At 26.9% G+C, this 14,960-nt stretch overlaps 1 protein-coding gene across 1 annotated transcript in view; it reads left to right on the plus strand.

Moving 5' to 3' along the window:
* The first annotated feature begins 429 nt into the window (after positions 1-429).
* The window catches only part of LOC112683661 (zwei Ig domain protein zig-8-like), a 517,617-nt gene continuing 503,086 nt past the window's right edge, over positions 430-14,960 (plus strand). The window contains exons 1-2 of the mRNA XM_025554794.1: positions 430-881; positions 11,371-11,673. Of these exons, the coding sequence (XP_025410579.1) occupies positions 11,595-11,673 (79 nt within the window). The 5' untranslated portion in view covers positions 430-881; positions 11,371-11,594. The remainder of the gene's footprint in view (positions 882-11,370; positions 11,674-14,960) is intronic.

The following is a 14,960-nucleotide window of genomic DNA, read 5'->3' on the forward strand; positions in this document are numbered from 1 at the left end:
CGTACCTACTATATGCGTGTAAAAAAAAAAAAAAGTAATAAAGATATTAATACCTACCTTTGCTATGCTTTGTATGTAGTGGAATGGAAGATATGAAGTAATGTGGGATGGAGGTCTACATATAAAATTCACTTCATCGAATAATTTTAATATTTTCGTAGTAACGCCGCCGCAAACTTGGAATAAAATATCGTAGATATAGCTGGTATACCGAAGACAGGATTAGCGAGAGTAAGCGGTAACAATTAAGATGGTAATAATAGTTTTCAGGTTTAAAATGCCATCACGAGGATACCTAAACCGTGATCGCGGTGGATGATCAGCGATGAAACGGACTTTGGAAAAGTTCGGTAGGTGGCGCTGCCGGTTGCGCGCGAATCGCGTATGATATCTCTGTGACGAGGCAGGCCGAACGGGGAAAAGCTCACCGCCACCAAGGTTCATTTCGTACCCCGTCGTCGATCGCGCGCGCTCGCTGTTTCGCTCGTCTGTCGTTCCGTCTTCGTTTGCGTTCATCATCCACGTCGCCCGATCGTCTTTAAAACGAACCGCTGAGTACGGAAAATTGTTAAAAATAGCCAAATCAATTTGTGAATAGAAAAAACGTGTCACGCATTCGTGTGCGTATTAGTTGGTTTGTGTGCGTACGTACGTACGTACGCGTGTGTGTGTGTGTGTGTGTGCGTGTGTGTGTGTGTCCTGGTGCGCGTGTTCGTGTGTGTGTGTGTGTCGCATTTTGTGCGGTTTTTTGTGATATTCTGTATTTACCAAGATATATAAATCGTATAGGTACGCTATAAAATAAATTGGATTTTCATCGTCTGCACGTTATGACTGCAGTAGGACATTACGCCGGTGCCACCGGAATTTACTACTAAACGGTTAGTATAATGATACATCATATTATTATATAGCCACTAAATTTACACTATGGTAAACTGTATCATCGGTGCAGCGTCCGTCTCATTTAGGTTTGGGCGTAATTTTTTCGGTGGATTTTCGCTCTTTTTAATTTTTTTCTCACCAAAGGGTTAAAATAAAAAAAATATATGGTGAAAAAAAATCTCCCCCTGATGATTATGCGTTTTTCAAGAAATCAGGTTTGATGTTGTCTTGTTATCCGTGAAGAACTTTTCGACGCACTGGAGAGTGTGCATTTGAGGTTTGAAAGTGTCGGACCATTAGTTTCGGACGACGTTTGTCGATTTTACAAATCTCTCAAACCCGATATAAACTATTGCCATACACCTCTTTTTTCTCTTTTTTTTTCTTTTTCTAACCGTAGTTAATGACATAAACACACATACAATATACACGTTTTACGCGTACCAATGCAGCTTTATATGATAATGTTTGTGTGTGTGCACACGCGGGTATTCACAACGAAAAAACGCAATCTATATAAAAGTTTATATGCGTATAAAAATTTATCAATGATATTTTTTTTGTTCTGTGAGTTTACTCACACGAACAATTCATCTGTTTAGAAAAACTTTGTCACACGGTCTCTAGTTGATAAAACTGCTCACCCCACCTATTTTCTTCTATGTATAATGTATTTTAACGGCAATGAATGTCGGTGCAAAGTAATGTTGGCCGGTCGCTATTTTAAAGATCTCATCAAATGTGAGTCAACCATAATCTCTAGCATGATCATCACTGGTGAAGAAGGGAGAATAAAGATAACACCGTGCATGAATAATTCTAAGATGAAAGTTAATTAATTAATTAGAAAACAGTGAATGATGAATGTTGTCGATGAAAATATATTCATAAAATCAAGCTTTGTGTTTGAAACAAAGCAATTTAAATAATAAATGTTTGGATAAGCTATTTTTCACGTCGAGTTTAATCTAAATAAATGATCTCAACATTATAAAATTGAAATAGTGGTTTTAGAATAAACCGTGTTAAAAATGCACTCGTTACGATTGTAAAAAGTTGATACACACGCGTTACATATAATATTTTTCAATTTATCTCAAATTTAAAAAATGAAATCCTGCTGATCAACTATTATAAATGTAGGTATAGGTTTTGTTAAAAAGTAAAAATATACAATAGGAAATATTTAATTTTTTTTTTATATATTCTCTAAAACACATTTTTTTTTCATTTTATTATTGTAAAATAAACAGTTATTTATATGGGTTTGAAGTTATAATAATAAGTAATCTTTGATTTAAGTATTTTATTCAAAAACCAAAAAGCTTAAAATAATAATAGTGAGATTAGATTAAAGTTTGTGTATATACCTACATTGATCAAAAACCATATTCTATTTGCTTATTTTTGAGACTACTCATTTGAAATATATGTATTTAATAATTTGGAAGAAATCAATTTCTCTAAATGTTATTGAAAAATTTGAATTAATTAGGTAGCTATTTAAACAGATTAGAATACTCAATATTTTATTTTTTTGAACTATTTTAGATCATCCATTTATTTTAATTTTTTTTTTTTTTTGTTATTGTTTCTGTAATTATATTCAGTGGCGCCGAACTCGTATAGCAAGTGAGGTAAAATTAAAATTCACATATGCAATCGAGTGAATTTGTGAAATTAACTTCACATGAGTTCATGCATTTTGTTATTAAATCATGCGTTTATTATTAAATTTTAAATTTTGTTGTTATTGTATGATAAAATATTCTATATTATAATGTAATTACTACATTTTAAATACTAGCAGTTTACAGGTATACACTACCTTCTGTTTAATTATGATTTTTTTGGTAGGGAGTGGGTACTCATAAGCAGGGTTTACCCCAATGATAAAAAATTAGTGATTACTGAGCGACTTTTGAAATTTGAAAATGTTTTATTGTAATACAAGTACAGTGAATATCTTAAACTTTTTTTATTTTATCGACATTTCATATATTTATTTAATTATTGTATAAACTAATAATTATAAGAATGAATATATCATTTTAAAACTAAAAAATAAATTTAATTTATTTTTTATTCTTTTGAACACCTTTTTGCATTAGAAAAGTTATTATGAAGACAGAATAATGATTATTACGACTGACTACAAATAACAAAAATTAATTAATTTAAATTTTATTTAACTTGAATTTTTTTTTATTTATTATAGCTACTAAACTATTTATTTATCATCACAAAGACGTACTAAGTATTTGAAAATTATGATGTCTTTATTATATTATGCATTTTGATAGATGAATTAGTGAGAAATTGATTAAAATATATTGATTAATGTGACTTTTATTGATTCGAGTGTCACGAAAAGTAAGATTAATTAAAAGAATAATTTTTACTATCTATACATATTACTTGGTTGTATAATAATCAAATACATTTTTAAATTATAATATTCTCATTTAACTGTTATCCTACATTTTCTAAAAGCAATCAATAAATTCAATACCTCCTTTAATACATAGTTTTTTTCGCAAACTAATGTTTTGTAGTTAATCATGAAAATTTTTAAATAAATTTATGGCACACATGTTTATTTTTCCCTTATATTTTCATAAGACTCATATTATGGTAGTCAAAAGACATTCAATTATTCTATTTATGTTTGCAATAAAATGTTGTTAACCAACTGTCATGCGTTTCGTATTATTCGATCAATTTCCGCACAATGACCGGTACCATGAATAATAGTGCAACCCCACCATCATTAGTGTATAATAATAATTATAGGAATTACACCATGAGCGCTGAAGGGTACTTTAAAATAAGAGGGGGATTTTGTATTCAGAAATCATAATACAACGTATTTGCGTTATAATATATTATGTATATTTTTAAGGCGGTCTGACAAAATTTGTTTGGGCATATCCAAAATCATATATATATATTCTTTTATTTAAAAAAAATTCTATGGACTTGGGACCCTTTTTCTTGTATTTGCGTATTTGTATTATGTAAACATCACATTTTGTACAGGGTGTACACGGAAATTAAATTTCTGGTTAAAAATATTTTTGATAAAGAAATTAAATACTCTGAGTTTCTTGGTTTAACTCTAGAGTCACGTTTTGCTATTTTTTATACGAAAAAGACTGTTTTATTTTTATTATTATTATTTTTGTGTTAAAGAAAAATCAATTGTTCAATCAAATATTAATATTAAAATTGTACTATGCAAATAAACTAAATATAATATGGTACGTTATTAAGGAACTCAGTTCGTCTGTACTTGGCGTATATAAAAATAAGTATTTATGCCGATTTATATAGTTTATACAATAACTTAATGATTAAAATTGATTGACAACCTGTGCATTTTTTAAGGTATTTTACCTCTATACTAATATTTTTATACGAATTACATCTTGCGGTATTATAGAAAATATAATTGGTTATATATTCATATACAATAAAAATAATAAAGTGTATAAGGTAAAATAATAGTACCTTGTTAATATAATAAATACATTAAAAAAATATTTTTCTTTTTCTTTTTATTATTATATATCGGATATCAATTAAACAATGTACTAATAATCGACAGCAAGAAAATATTGTCGACAATGTTTCAAAATATCATAATATTTTTATTTCAGGTGAATAAGTTCAACTATTATTTATTTATGATTTTCTCAATTTCTCTGCGTGCATTTCGATTTTAATCAATGTTACCTAATCTTGTGAAATTAAAAAATAGAATTAATTTTACCAGTGTACCAATCTGTGTCTCGTGTAATCTATATATATTGTAAAACAAGCGGGTATTCAACACGTTTTACTTTATGATCAAACACAAAAAGGTGTGTTTTTGTTTAAAATAAATTATACTTTTAATAAATATAATTAATTATTTAATTTTTAATTTTTTTTTTTTTAATCGTTTAGGTCGATTGTTACTGCTATTAAATCATAACAATTACATTTTAAAGCTGAAAAATAAATGTACTTAATATATTTATCTATACTAATATTATATAGAAGTAAAGTTTGTGAGATTGTTTAGAAGAAGTTATCTCGAGAACCAGTGATGGGACTTCTCTAGATAAATTTTTGTCATCTTTATCTTATCAAGATAAATAATGGTTTAGTTATTTAATTACTAATCTAAAATAAAATTTTTACTTATCTAGATAATTGTCTGTATTCTTGCCAAGATTAAAGTTATTTTTATTCTTGTATGGAGATGAATCCAATAAATCAGAGATCATCAAAATCGGTCCAGCCGTTCTTAAATTTTAAATTCTGTAAATAACTTGACTTTCTTTTATACATTTAGATTTCGTATTCATAATCATAATTCGTTTAATATTTTTTGTTATGTCATTTTGTTTGTATTTTCATGTCGGGAAAATATTTTTGGTATTTTTAAACTTAATTTCTTAATTTTCCATGGAGTTCCAAATATATTATGTATTTAATTTTAGTATACACACGTAACTCATACTCTAAATAGTCATTACTTCACTCTTGGAATCCATAAAGTCCTAACTAGTTATAAAATAATGAAATCATCAAATTAATATTATATGGAAAACAATATTGTTAACTTAAAATATTTTTTTATGTATTCTGTATTCATCCTGATACGTACAGAGCAATTTTTATTTATTATTATTTTTTTTTTTGTGTAACATTTTAGTGATTAACTGTCATTGAATATTGTACATTATTTATAAATACTGCTTAATGGTACACTACATTACTACAATAAACATGAAATACCTAGGTACCTATTGATAATAATGATTATAATTGAGTCTTCATAGATATTATTAGAATATGAAATATTGACCAAAAAATAACATTCTTTGAAAATATCTTTTTTTTATCTAGATAAAAATGAAATTATCTTTTATCTTTATCTAGATATTTTAATTTTTTTATCTTTTATCTTTATCTAGATGATTTTGGACATATTATCTTTTATATTTATCTAAATAAATTTTTCATTATCTATTTCCAAAACTGTCGTAAACTACTGAACTGATTTTGAAAATTATTTCGTCTATAGTATTCTACATTATTTCTGAGTAACACAGGCTACATTTTATGGTGATTAATTTGTATAATAATACATTATTTATCAATCAATTCCGAAAAAAACGGAATTAGTGATGTCTTTAAAAATAAAATTTATGAAATTTTTTCTTAAAAATATCAAATCACCCTATTATTATTTTAGAGATCAAACTGCCAGTTAAATAATAACGTACAGTGGGGTGTATGTATATTGCCGTTTAACACGTGAATAATTTTTCTATAATGTTAACTATCGAATGAAATCACAATGGTGGTATTTGTATTCAGACTGAAAATACGTTTTCGTACTATATTTGTACCGTTACAAGTAAAAATAAAATAAAATAAAATTGAACGTGTCAAATGGACATAATATGTGTATGTATTCTCTTGGGGTCTGAAAAAAAGTTTTTCAGTAGGCTTCTCATCGAATTCTTATGACCTTTCGTTTGTTTTGTAAAATTCTAGACAGACTGGATTTTAAAATGCAATAAAATAAATGTCATACATAGTCAAAAAGGGCATTTGACTATTTTTCTTTCAGAATTTAAGCTTATTACACTTATGGTAAAATACGTCATTGTATTAATTTATTTTAAAATTTGCCCTAATCAATTTTACTGTTGTTATTCTTGAAAAAAGAAAATTGAATTCTCTATGAATAATTTATTATATTACTAATTATTAATAATGATCGAAATAAAAAATAAAACGATTTATCTGGACACTAAAAATTAAATGTTAATTTTCGATAACTCTACTCATATTGAAAATGGTAGTATAAATTTATAAAAAAAAGTGTAAATTAATAAAAATTATCTTTTTTTTTTTATCTAAATAAATAGCGTTTTATCTTTAATCTATCTATAAATTGTATCCAATTATCTTTTATTTTTATCTAGAAAAATGTTTAGATATCATTGCGCAACACTGTATATAGGTGAATGAATTGATGTACATAGAAAGTAATTGTAAGTTAACGTTATTTAATAAAAGTCTTTAAAATTATTTATATTTACCATGGACATTCATGATTTGACCACAATTCTATGTAGCTATTGAGATAAATTAGTGTATAGAAATATATTTGAAATATAGTTTGATATATATGAAAATATTTGTTATAATAACACGATGCATTAGGTGATTTTTAACTTTCTAAATCGATTTTTGTATTATAAATTACTTTACTCTTTATAATTTGAAATATTAACTTTTAAAATAATGGTAAGATAAGGGATAACCAAATAAAATATTACTGTCCTAACCACTCTGTTTATCTAAACTTTAAATGCGTATAAATAATAAAAACCCGATTTAAAAATCGATTCTTGTACAACAAAATTTGTAAAAGAATATTTGAAACAGGAATATAAAAATTTATACTGGTTACTAGGTTAATAAAAATTTAAAACTTAAAACTAACCAATACATAAAATAGTGAAGTACATTCCTTACTTTTATCTAAATTATTTATTTCTTAGACAATAATATAATTTTAAAGGCACTTTGATTAATTAAATATTACAACATTTAATAACGTTAATTGATTTTGGAAACGTGTATTTATAAGATAATTTTGGATACATAATAGTATATTAAACAAAAAATTAATAATTTAATATACTAATAACTATTTATGTTATAAAATTGTACATCATGTTCATTTTGTGAAATATAAAACATTATCAACATATTATAAAATCCAGGAATCTAATACCATCTATTTTCGTTTACAAAGTATGTATAGATCGAGAAGGAGATATGAACAAAAACCATAAAAATAATTGTTTACTTATTTATTAATTTGCTTAACTATGCTAAGTGAAAATATGTTATTATATTATTGAAAATGGCGGTGGTGATACAACGAGGATACATGATGTATAATACATTGTAGTGTAAACGTGACATAATGTAAATGGTTGTATAATTACCATTGGATCGTCATGGAATCGTTATGCACCATGCATCCAATAAAACGTGGTAATTACTCGGTAAATAGTGTGGAACATTCAGACATGAATTATATGACTCACAATTTACCTGCCTAAGGGTCAACGTGGGACCGAGGAAGAATACAAAAATAAGGGTAAAATCCGTTTGTGGAACAATATAACTACCGTTACTCACGCAATATTCTACGGTCGAATGATTTGCATTGTTTGTATCTTCCTACGTGAACCATCGTTTATATGTATATAATAGCTGTCCCTGTATTTTGCAGAACACATACACACATACATATTTTTTTTTTTTTTTTTAGCTTTTATAGCCCGTTGAGGGCCTTCGCTGCTTCCACAATTTCTTGCCACTTCTCTCTATTTTCACTTCCTGCTAGTTCTGTCTCTGGTGCAATCTTTGCTAGGTCTGATTTTATAGTGTCCATACATCTATGTCTGGGGCGGCCTCTGGGTCTTCTACCATTGATTCTGCCCATCAGAACTTGCTTACATATGTATTTACATACATATATAAATATATATACATACAAGCATAGATCAGCATACACGTATGATATATACTTCATGTTTGTACAAAAAATACAAAAATTTGAGTCAATAAAATAATTATAATCGACCAATTGATTTATACTAGAAGTCTCTAAATTACGCGTAGTTAAATTATATACTCATTTATACTATGGAATATGATTCGTGTTGGCTGTTCCTAAGTCTTGACTTAAATAAAATTATCACCACTTAAAATGTAAAATAAAATCCAGATTTTATTTGTTTTTGAGCATTTTTCGGATTTAAGACTCATAGGCATGCGCAAATCTCTGAGTCAGTTATGGTATGGCCAAATTCAATCTGATCAACCATCCCTTTTTCCTAGTCATAAAACAAAAATATTATTGAAATTTTCAATATAAATTTCGAAGTAACCCTTTTGTTTGTCACTGGCAAATGTAAACAATCAGTTTTCATTATTTCACACGTACAATTCATCGATATTGATTTAAAATGTAAATCAAATATAATCTAATAAAACAATTAGCTTATGTAATGTACCAGTGTATATAATGTAATCTATTTATTATGTATAATTATCTTTTAATAGCATTCCATCATCACCGATAAGAACTTATTCTCAGTGATGAGATGGGCCATTTAACTTTCAATCTACCCCACAGACAATATTCTTTATCATTTTGGCAAGACATATTAAAAAAATTATGTAACTTTGTAACTTGTAACTTGTACAGTTATACACAAGAAACACGTCAACTTTTTAAATAATTGTTAATTATTGATGTGGACACAGAGTAGAAACCACAGGACATAGTTTACAATTTAACCGACAACTTACAGTTGAATAGTACCTACGTAATACGCACAATAATTATTTATTAAAAACGGCAAATAAACGAAACAGTGATAACACATGATAAAGCATGCATAAATATTACAAATGATAAACGGTACTCAGTTGATAACCAATAGGTGATGGCTTATGTTAATTGGTATAATCACACGTGAAGATAAAACATAATATTATTTTGATCAAAGATATTAAACAAGTTTAATATCCACAAATTGCAATAATCGTTTAAATATCTATGATTTTGATTATTTTGTTATCAATCATGAACGGCCTTATTACTTTCTAATTTCTATATAGGATTTCGAGTAAACACAAACGTTTAGAAAGTAAAGGGCTATACCTACTTTTAGCCACAACTTCATAAAATCATAAAGTACCAGTACCGGCAGTACCCACCCACGTATAAAAAAAAGCTCAGGTGGGGCTAAAGTTCGATCAGCCCTACCCGTGTGCACGCCAATGGACCGGCTGTTATATAAACATTGAATTATGTTCAACGTGAATAGAATATATATATATATATATATATATATATATATGTGTGTGTATGTTAGTTATGGTGATTTAATATAGTATATTTCATTCATCACATCATTGTGTCTTTTAAAAGAGCTAACAAAAGCTAATTAGCTTTTAGGCTTATATGATAATAATTTGTTTGAAAACTATTTTTAATTTATGATTCTTGTATTATAAGCTCGGGAATTTATTGAAAATATAAATCCTTTGCAAATTGTATGTATATGTACAATGTATATTGTATTTTATATTGTACAAGAATAAACACAAATTATTTAGATATGTCAATGAATGATTTCGGGAATAATTTGGAGAATTAGATGGTTAGCTTTTAGTGGCCCTTGTATATTTGGATTGGGTTTAAACGGTGTCTACATTGAACAGGGTTAGATTTTTAGTTTGTTGATACCCGATTTGTGAGGGTTTCTCATTAAAAACCCTAGTTGCGAGCCATATTTTAGAAGCTAGTGAGGCAGTACATAGCTCAAACCACACCGTCGATAGGCAATAAGTACGGCTATAAGTACTCGGATACAACAATGTCCGTTGAAAACCTTGCTGTCAGTTGGTGTCAATCAATTATTTAATGTTAACATTTGCATATACTCAGAAAGTAATATGTATGATATTTAAATTAAATAAATATTCCACCCGAATACGAGCACCACCATCATAACCAGAACCATGGAAATTTCGAGTACACATAATGCACAGCGCTAATGAGTTCTACGCAGCACCCTAGCTCTTCAAAAGACACTATATGCACGTGAAGTGATTCGTAGAACTTTGTCGTCACATTCCAAACATATACATATTTGTACGACAGAAAATGAGCTCCAACAATATTGTGTCAAAGCCGCTAGGGTTTATACCATACTCTTTCATATCGTAAAAAGTGTCTACTCCACGGTGATTACGAATCAGTATATGACTATGCGTTGATGCATCATTTCGAAACACAACCAAAACAAAAACGTGCATATGAGAAAACTTAGTACACCAAACAATGGCTTACAATTATTATTATTTTGTGCGTTGTACAACAGTGAACGTGCTCTAATTTTTATAATTTCCGAACTTGTTCAACTGTTGTTATCATTATTAATTATTACTGGGTTCTCTTGGCCAAAACTTTTGGCGTATATATTATTATTTAATATGTATGCATAATAAATAAATGAATAGATAAGTGTATAAATTATATTCATATAGAATTTATACATTACTATATATATATATATACACACACACACACACACAAATATATAAAAGTGTATTCGTGTGTAATGTAAATGTTTTTATATTGAATACTATTTATTTGTTAAAAGATCATTTATATTTAGTAAAAAATAGATGATTATTACAGATGCTAATGGTTATACGTGTACGAAAATTATAAAATGTATACTAGGTATAGGTACTACGAGTAAATACTACAAGCAAATTATACGCATTGTATACGCCGTAAAATATCTTGTGTTGACGATTTACCTAATCCAAGTTATAGTTTTGATAGAATTTGTTGATTGCTTTAATTAATTTTTTTTTTTTTTTTAGATACCAATTTACCGGGTTAAATCGCTTACACATTACACGTGGAGTTCATTTCTGTGGAAAATTATGTCATCTCACGCTGCCGGACTTAGTGTTGTGAATTCCACGTGATATCACCAAAAATCGCTTGTACACAACAGTAAAATATTAACGAATCGCAATTCGTTCATTTAACGAATTGATTGAATACGATTACGGTTTATAAAAACTGCGATAGAATATATATCATGGTTTTGAGGCCCGGATTCTGCCACCAGTGCTCCGAATTGCTGCTCGTCGTCTGCACGATTAGTATTGTTATCACAGGTAAGTGAATTTCCTTGTTGTTCCGTTTTAAATATATATACTTTGCTTAATTGAACAGGGAGTTTTTTTTTTTTGTGGTTACTTACTATGTGTAAAATTTGTAAACGAGATTTTTTAATTTTATTTGTATATTATTTTAAATATACGTTATTATATACTAGCACAAAGTTGTTGTTGTGGTGTTTACATAAAATACGTATCTAATAGATTATTTTACTAGAAATATTATCCCATTTATAATGTATAAATTAATACATACATACAGTAAAAAAATCAATTAGGCATAAATAATTATATAATAATAATATAATTAATATTATATAATTATTATTATTATTAATATAATATAATTATATATGTTCGTAGATCGTAATTTAATCCATCGATAAAAATCTAAGGAACATGAAATATAGTATTGTAGCTCGTGGTAAACTTAATTAAAACGTGGAAATTGATGAAAAAAATTTATTAAAAATGTGCGTGAATTAAAAATACATGTTATACATTACTGTTTTAATTATGAGAGTAATAACAGTATAAAATATTTGAAGATTATAAGTTGAATTTTATATAATTCCTTGCTAATAAGTTATTTTGAGACTTTGTACCAGGGACTGGAATCTATAGGTTTTTTCGGTTCCGGTTTTGGTTTTGGTTGTTCAATTAATTTTTTAAGGGTTTCGGTTACGGTTTCGGTTTTTAAAAAAAGTAAGGGTTCTAGAACCGGTTAAGTTAATTCTGATTATTGGAGATTTATTAAAAAATAATATGAAATTATTTATTCTTGTTTAAATTTTAATTGTTTAATTTCATGAAAATAGAAGGTATTATGAATAGTTAAAAAAAATAATTATAAATATATTAAATATATACCTTTATATATATATAATATATATTATATCAGCTATATATTATTATCAGCTATATTTTATTCCAATTCATAGTAATAATTTGTTAAATATTTTGTAGTATTGTGAAATATTATGATTTGATGAAGTAAATATATTTAATTTAAAATTTAATTTTAATTATGAATCAATGTTAATACTGGCTACTGTTGTAGCTACAAATTTGTATAAACATTAATTATATTTAATACTTAATAGACAAGATGGATGATATACTTATTGTAAATTGTAATATAATAATAAACATAGAAAAAAATAGTAATGATAATAATATTACAAATTTACTTATTATATGCATTACACTATTACAGTTTACAACACAAAATAATAAAAACATAAAAAGATTTGACTTTTATTTTCTGAACCGACAAAAAGACAAACAAAATAGTCATTACCACCATAGTTTTACTAGTCTAAATAACTGACCTAAATTAAACCTTTTATAATTAAGGTTACGGTTACGGTTTTTCATTTTTGAAAATAAAGGTTCCGGTTTCAGTTACGGTTCCTAAATTTTACGGTTCCTAAATTTTAAAGGTTAACCGGTTCCAGTACCGGTTCTTTTCGATTATGGTTTTAGTCCTTGATTTGTACTATCGTTTGTAATTGAAAATTGTTATATAAATATTTTTTTTCGTAGCTCTTATAAATAATCCAAAAAAGGTTTTATCTAAAAATAAATTATTAGATAAAAAATATCTAATTCGTTAAAATTAAAGGTCTCTATTTCACGTGTAGTTAAATGCGTAGATGTACTTGAAATTAAAGTTCACGTATGCAATCACGTGAATTTGAGAATTTAACTTCATGCGAGTCTGTGCATTTTGTTAGTTAATCACACTTTTATTATTTGGTATTTATTATTAACACAAACCTATTCTTAGGGATTTGAAGGGGGCGTGCGCCTCTTCGCTCCCCCTTGGATTCGCACCTGGTCCATGATAAATCATCTCAAAAAAAAAAAAAAAAATAAATAAATAAAACAAAGAAAAATAATAATGCTATAGTAGTTTCACACCCACATATCCATTTGTACATTTTGGAATAGCTCAATATTAAAATGATGACTATTATCCATATTTCCCATTTTTGACTTCTGAATTAAATGAAGTAATTCAGGTAAAGGTTTGCCTAATGATGTAATTTAAATTCATTTTCAAGTGATATCGAAAAAAATTTCAATTTTAATATTTCTTGAATATTCATAATACAAAAATATACATTACATATCTGTTTATTACTATAAAAAACTTATTTAAACAACAAATCGAAAATCTCGTAGTTTAGAAAGCGAAAGAGTAAATTAACAATAAAAAATATTATTATAATATGACATAATTCATATGATATTGTTTTATCAAATACACAACAGCAATTATTCAGAATTGTATTAACGCTAAACGCTAGACGTAAATAACATCAAATTCGTCACGTCGAGCACTAGCGCAAGTTGTTTACGAAAATGTGCGACAAAAATTATCGTTTATTGCTTGCTAGAAAGTAACGACTTTGCCGCACAGTAAAGTAATAGACTATCAAAAGTGACATAAAATAAAAAATAAAATGTTATATTTTTTTCGTTATCGACGTATTTTATAGACCCATCCATTATAATTTGGCAGATTTAGAATCTAAATTTTACTCATCTTAACCAGAGACCGCTTTATTTGTCGTCAGCTGTCGTTTTACACTTTAATGTTTATTTTTTCGAATTTTACGTGTTTTATAAAATTTTTCTTTCAGTCATCAAATTTGCTAATTGAACTTTTTTATGATGAACCCTTCTACTTTGAGTATTTATTGAAATTTTACAATTTTAATAAGATGAAACTATATTGCATTGCCATTCAAATCGGAATTGTAACTTGTTCTACTCTGGAAGTAATATTAAAATTTTTTTTTTTAGTATCTTGTTTTTTTACGTAATATTAATGGTTAGTTAAGTTATGGTTTTTAGTAAAATTCTTATCACACGTATTAAGGAATTCACGTGTAAACGTGAAATACGTGTTTTTTCAAAATATGATAAAAACGTATTACCTTATTTTAATTTAGTACAAATAATATTTTATTAAAACTTCAAGTACTAAAATATAAAATTACTAATTTTAATTTTATCATTATAAAAACGGATATATATTTTGGTTAAACACGTATTTCACGTGACACATGAATTCCATAACACGTGTAATAAGAGCTCATTTTAAATTAATAAGAAAATAGTAAAATACTCGTATAAACATTTTGAAAATTATTTGAAAAAGTTTTGAATTAATAAATATTATATATAATATTATTATCTATAATATCCATGGCTGACACTTTAATGAAGTTCGACTCCCGTCAACCAAATTAATTTTTTAAAGTTTTTTATTAGTT

This window comes from Sipha flava, unplaced genomic scaffold (genome assembly GCF_003268045.1).
Source record: "Sipha flava isolate LNK unplaced genomic scaffold, YSA_version1 232_pilon_pilon, whole genome shotgun sequence".
NCBI classification, from domain to species: Eukaryota; Metazoa; Arthropoda; class Insecta; order Hemiptera; family Aphididae; genus Sipha; species Sipha flava.